This window comes from Apium graveolens, chromosome 6, assembly GCF_009905375.1.
Source record: "Apium graveolens cultivar Ventura chromosome 6, ASM990537v1, whole genome shotgun sequence".
NCBI lineage: Eukaryota > Viridiplantae > Streptophyta > Magnoliopsida > Apiales > Apiaceae > Apium > Apium graveolens.
The window spans coordinates 305,026,335-305,033,128 of record NC_133652.1 but is presented as its reverse complement, the minus strand read 5'-3'; the positions used below and the strand labels follow the sequence as shown (position 1 = coordinate 305,033,128).

At 42.7% G+C, this 6,794-nt stretch overlaps 1 protein-coding gene across 1 annotated transcript; it reads left to right on the top strand.

Moving 5' to 3' along the window:
• Positions 1 to 6,088: 6,088 nt before the first annotated feature.
• Positions 6,089 to 6,478, top strand: LOC141666383 (uncharacterized). The gene has a single exon (XM_074472372.1). It carries the CDS (start codon positions 6,089 to 6,091, stop codon positions 6,476 to 6,478), a length of 390 nt encoding a protein of 129 aa, XP_074328473.1.
• Positions 6,479 to 6,794: the final 316 nt, after the last annotated feature.

Sequence of the window (6,794 nt, the reverse complement as noted above, 5' to 3'; positions counted from 1 at the left end):
TATTTTTGACTTGATTCTCTACTACACAGAGATACATAGGCATCTTGCAAGGATCGATAGTCCCGAATGCGAGAGCAACCATTAAAGCTCGAAGCTCACAAACCCTAGTATTAATTACTAACGCACTCTAGTTTTTATTCCACAACATCCAATTTGGGGAATAATGAACCCTAAAATATTAAAAAAAATTCTAAATTATTATACTATAAGAAAATAAAGTCCGGTTCCTAGGGTTTAGGGCCTAAAGTCCCTAAATCCTAGATGAAATTAGGGTTTAGGCTCCATGGGTATGAGTACTCTACGATTGTAACCACTAACCCCCTTATTAGATTCCTCTATACCCCGAGGCTGGAGGAAGTGGACACTCTAATCGGAGCAAAGCACAAGGGCAGACGCCCCAATACATACATGGATTGGATCCTATTCCAGAGGATCGAGAATTCTCTGAACCCTATTTTGATAGAGATTCCGAATCATCGAACGACGAGGTTGCTCCAAGGAGGAGGCGTGCTGGTAAAGAGCCGATGCCTAGTACCGATCAACGGCCTAGGAGCACTTAAGGGTCCAATCACCAAGATGTCCAGGAGAGGATCAGGGCTCATAAAGTTGAGATCCAATGGCTGAAGCGCGACCTGGAGGCGCACCTAACCCCAAGACCTTCACTTGCTGCGAGGCAAAGAGATCTTCCTCCAATCATAGACCTGGATGGTACAATACAAAGAAGGGGTGTTGCCCCAAGAGCCGATCCAAGTAATTTGATGCCCCTAGGAGATCCTGACCATCCAAACCCACCATTCACTGACGAGATAATGAACGCCCACATCTCAAGGAAGTTCAAGATGCCCACCATCAAATCATACGATGGTATTGGAGACCCTGCTAATCATGTCAGGATGTTCTCTAACTCCTTGTTGCTACAATATGTGAACGCCGCTATTAAGTGTTGGGCCTTTCCTCAAACCCTATCGGGTATGGCTCAAAGGTGGTATAGCCGTCTGCCCCCAAACTCTATTGGATCCTTTAAGGACTTGAGCCAAGCTTTTTTCAAGCAATTTATTAGTGGCAGAGTACACGAGAAGAGTTCGGCTTCCCTCATGGGCATAGTCCAAGGAGCAAATAAGTCCCTGAGAGACTACCTGAACCGATTCACAAAGGAGGCATTGAAGGTCCCTGATCTTGACGATAAGGTAGTTATGATAGCCCTATAACAAGGGACTAGAGACGAGTTCTTTAAGATGTCCCTGGCCAAACGCCCTCCTGAAAGCATGCTGCAGCTCCAGGATAGGGCCGGGAAGTATATCAAGGTGGAGGAAAGTATAAAGAAGACAACTGTGAGTAATGAACCTATTGGAAACAAGAAGCGGAAGACGGATTAGGAGTATGATGCCAATGACAAGTATCCTCGAATTGGCAAAAGCTCTGACTCTTCCTCTTTTAAGAAGAATCACCAACCAAGGTTCACTGAATATGCAAGGTTGAACGCTCCAAGGAGCCAAATCCTTATGAAAATTGAGAAGGACAAAGAGTTCAAATGGCCGAAGCCACTAAGGGGAGACCCCGAGAAAAGAGACAAGAGTCGATACTGCAGGTTCCACAAAGACGTTGGTCATGATACTGATGATTGTAGGCAACTAAAGGATGAGATTGAGTATTCGACCCGAAGGGGAAAATTCGGGCGTTTCACCAAGGGTGAAGAGGCTGGAGGCTAAAAAGAGACAATGACCGAAGAGATGACGATCGAAGGGGTAATGACAGAAATCGCAACCCACAGCCTCGAGGGCCAGTAATTAATATGATCTCAAGAGGTCCTATAACAGCTGGGACTACAAGGAACTCTCAAAAAGCTTATGCGAGAGAGGTGATGAGCATAGTTGGAACACCATTTAAGCGTTCTAAGTCATATATGACGCTTGAATTTGGTGACCCAGACCTTGAAGGTTTGAAATTTCCTCAGGATAATCCTCTGGTTATCACTCCGGTCATTGAAAATTGTCCTGTTATGAGGGTCCTAGTTGATAATGGAGCTTTTGTGGATATTCTTTTCCATGACACATTCATAAGGATGAGCTATAAAGATTCTCAGCTAACTCCATCTGATGCGCCCATCTACGGGTTTAACCACGTGGAATGTAGATTCGAAGGAGCAATACAACTTCCCGTAACTATAGGGGAAGAGCCCAGGGAGGCCACATAGATGTTGAACTTTCAGGTTGTTAAGGCAGCCTCAACTTACAATGCCATTATGGATAGAACAGGGATCAATGCGTTTAAGGCCGTGCCTCAACCTACCACATGGTACTGAAGTTCCCAACTAGGAACGGTGTTGGAGAATTGAAAGGAGATCAAAAAATGGCCCGCAGTTGCTATGTTGCAGCACCTAGGCCCGATGGAACCGGGGGGGGGGGCAGATCCTCCCTATAGAATACATGGATGTCTGATAAGTGGCATTTATATCCACTTAGACCGCTTCGTAACTCGAATTGGTGTTTTGTACTCAAGTTATTTGTGTTTCTGATGTGTTTTTGTAGTGTATTACATTTCAGGGTATATTTGGAAGAAGGAATAGATTTTACATTATTTCTATGCTAAAGGGTGTTAGGATGGAGCCTCGAGAGTTAGCAGGAAATAAACCAGCAATTTAAGTCAAGGAAACAAGAAAAATTAGAATTTCCAGCAAGTCACGGCGGTCGCGCTAGTCTTGGGAGCGGTCGCGCCCATTTGTCAGAAACTCAGGGCGGTCGCGCTGGATTTGAGGGCGGTCGCGCTATGTCGAATTTCAGGAATCCTGATTCTATTATAAGATTGATTTGCTGGACTCCTGATCTATTGGGCTGGTATTTAAAGACTTTTAAAAGACATTTTTTATATAGAAGAGCAAGGAGATAGCAGCAAGAAGACCTAATAGCACAATACAACGAAAGAGAAAAGGATCTTGTTCTTACTTGTGATTCTTTGCTTAAGTTGTAATCTTGGATGCTTGTTTTCTTTGTTGTTTGAACCTAATACTCTTGTTAACATACTTTGTTATTAATATTCAGTTATTTCAGACCTAGTTTATCTTAGTTATTTACCATGCTTTCATTGGAACCCATGGTGACGATGAGTTCGGTTATGAACTAATCGTTATCACGGGGTTCTAACGGATTTACTTATGGATTTCTATAGTTAATTATTTTGATACCTAAGTGTGTGGTGATTGTATGATATCCTAGTATTGGTTGTGCGTATTCGTCTTATGTGTGTCGCGAACATATAAGATAGTTTATTCATCTCTATTGAAGCGACAATGAATATAGAGATTTAGAACTTGCCATGCTACCATAGGTTCATGTATAATTGTTATGCATGATTCGTAGGTAATTTTAACCATCTTACTTGCCCTATGTAATCACGATAGATAACTTGTTCATTAAACCTTTATGTTGTCAAATTCTGTAGACATATAGGGTCTCAACATAATTGGTGTCTATTCAGCTTTTATCTCTTTTGTGGATGTCTAGTAGTAGGGTATTCGTACAATGAAAGTTGGCGTTTACTAGTTTCGTGTTATCTGATTAGTTGTCATCACCATTGCATGCTAAGGTTAAGAATAATGACTTTGAATAAAGTATTTAATGAAGTTGGAATCCTATGTTTGTCTCATATAGTTAATTCAGTCACTTTTATTCTTAGTTAATTGCATGTTAGTTTAATCTTAGTTATAAACATCTCAACTTGTTATTGTCTTAGCATTGAGCGATAGTCATACCATTGTTACATAAGTGCATAATCTTAAGTTAACTAAAAAGAGTCTCTGTGGGTACGAATCTGATTTATATCTTATACTACTTACGAACACGTATACTTGCGTGTAATTTTAGCGCGTGTTTTCTCCCTAACAATGTTCGTGAGAATGACAAATTTTGAGGGAAGCTAGCAGAGTACTTTGTCCCAATTCCCCTAGACTCCTTAGACCCGGAGAAGGTCACATGTATTGGAGCATCTCTGAATAAGCCCTTGAAGGGCCAATTGATAACTTTCCTGTAAAAGAACAATGATGTGTTTGCTTGGACAACAGTTGATATGCCCGGGATTGACCCGAACCTTATAACTCATAAGCTGAACGTTGACCTAACTCGAAAGGTTGTGAAGCAGAAGAAGAGAAATTATGCCCCTGATAGGCTGGAAGCCATTAAAAAGGAGGTCGAGAAGATCCTAGAAGTTGGATTCATTGAGGAAGTGCAGTTCCCTGAGTGGTTGGCCAACCCTGTAATGGTTAAGAAGGCCAATGGGAAACGGAGGATGTGCATCGACTTCACTGACTTGAATGATGCTTGTCCCAAGGACTGCTACCCCTACCAAGGATTAATACCCTGATCGATGCCACCGTCGGACACGAGATTCTAAGTTTTATGGATGGCTTCAGTGGTTACAATCAGATTAAAATGAAGGATGACACCTTCAAGGTATCTTCCATAACTGACTTTGGTGTGTTTTGTTATCTTGTTATAGATTTTGGACTTAAGAATGCAGGAGCTACTTACCAAAGGTTGGTAAATAAGATATTTGCTCATCTAATTGGGAAGACCATGGAGGTCTATGTTGATGATATGTTGGTCAAAAGTCTAAGCAAGACCAATCATATTAGTCACCTCGGAGAGGCATTTGAAGTGCTGAGGCACCACAAGATGATATTAAACCCCACCAAGTGTGCTTTTGGTGTTGGGTCTGGAAATTTTTTGGGACATATGGTCTCTAAAAGGAGAATAGAGGCCAACCCCGACAAGATCAAATCCATCCTAGACATTGAGCCACCACGCTCCATTAAGGATGTTCAGAAGCTGACAAGGAAAATCGCAGCTCTAGGTAGGTTCATCTCCAAGTTTGGGAACAAATGCCTGCCCTTTTTCAAAACCCTTAAGAAAGTGAAGAATTATGAATGGCCAGCTGAGAGCCAAGAGGCCTTTGAACAGCTAAAGAAATACATGACTGAAGCCCCGTTGCTGGCCAAACCAAGTCTAGAGGATACCCTTTATCTGTACCTAGCGGTATCTGAGCAAGCTGTGAATGCAGTCCTCATAAAGGAAGAACAGAAACTCCAGAAGCCTGTATACTATGTAAGCAAGGTGCTCCAAGGAGCATAATAGAACTACTCCACCACAGAAAAGTTTGCACTTGCCCTCATCACAGCCTCGAGGAAGTTGAGATCGTACATCTAGGCTCACAAGATCGAAGTCCTGACAGACCAACCCTTGAGGAACATTCTTCATAGCCCGAAGACCAGTGGAAGGCTCATCAAGTGGACAATTGAGTTAGGAGAATTTGACATCAAGTACAAGCCTCAAATTTGACTCAGTTTGATGAATGGTACGCAAAACATGTTCCGAGAGAGGAGAACACTACGGTAGATGCCCTATCCCAGTTCGCTTCGTCCGAAATCGAGAACTACCCGAGAAGTATCTACTTCCAGGTCTTGAAGACCCATACTATACATGTAATAAATCTGATAGCACCGTTTGGTGTGGCAAGTTGTTAGATGGACCCGATTAAAACCCACCTAGAGACTGGGTGGCTCCCCGACGATGCCCAGGAGGCACGCAAGCTGTCGGTGAGAGCATTGAGATATTCATTGATTGAAGGTCTTCTCTATAAAAGGTCATTTATTATCCCATACCTGAAGTTCTTAAGACCTCTTAAAGCAAATGGGGCGCTTAAAGAATCCCATGAAGGGATTTGTGGATGACACTTGGGGGGAGGGGCCCTCTCTCACAAGATAACTCGATTGGGATTTCACTGGCCTACTATGCTAGCCGATGCAAAGGCTTACGTGAAGAAATGCGACAGATGTCAGAGGCACACTCCAATAGTATGACAACCCCCCAGAGAGGCTTACATCTATCAGCACACCCATCTCTTTTATGATGTGGGGAATGGATATACTCGTACCATTTCCTGTAACATCGGGACAGAGGAAGTTTACTGTGGTAGCCATAGACTACTTCACAAATTGGATTGAGGCTAAGGCACTAGCCAAGATAAACATTAACAAATTGCCCAATTCTTCTGGGAGAATGTGATATGCTGATTTGGGATCCCACGTATCCTTGTCATGGATAATGGGCTACAATTTGATAATGCAGAATTCAGAGAGTATTACGTTGATAACAACATAGAGCTTCGCTTCACCTCGGTTGAACACCCACAAGTAAACGGGCAGGCGGAAGTTGCTTATAGAATCATCCTTGATGGACTTAAGAAAAGGGTAGAACACTCAAGGAACACTTGGGCAGATGAGTTGCTGCCTACACTATGGACATATTGCACCACCTGCAAGGTGACTACTGAAGCTACCCCATTTATGCTAACTTACGGAGCCAAGGTTGTGGTGCCCCTCGAGATCACCCATGGATCACCTAGGATCGAAGCTTTGAGGCTTTCTCTCGATCTTATTGACGAGGTCAGAGATGAAGCCAACGCCCGCAATATAGAGCATCAATAAAGAGCCTCCCTCTATTATAACAGAAGGGTTAAAGATAGTTTCTTTCAGCAATGAGACTTGGTTCTAAGGAAGATTGAGGCATCGAGAGTCGGGGAGAGAGGAAAACTAGCCCCTAATTGGGAAGAGCCTTATAAGGTCAAGAAGATATTAGGACGAGGATCCTACAAGGTTGAGACCCTGAATGGTGATGAAGTGCCCTGCACTTGGCACACTTCAAACCTGAAGGTTTATTATGTTTAGGAAGTTTGTGATATATTCCTAGTACTTAGTATTAAGTTTATGAATAAGGTCAATGAAACCATCTTATGTAAGGGAT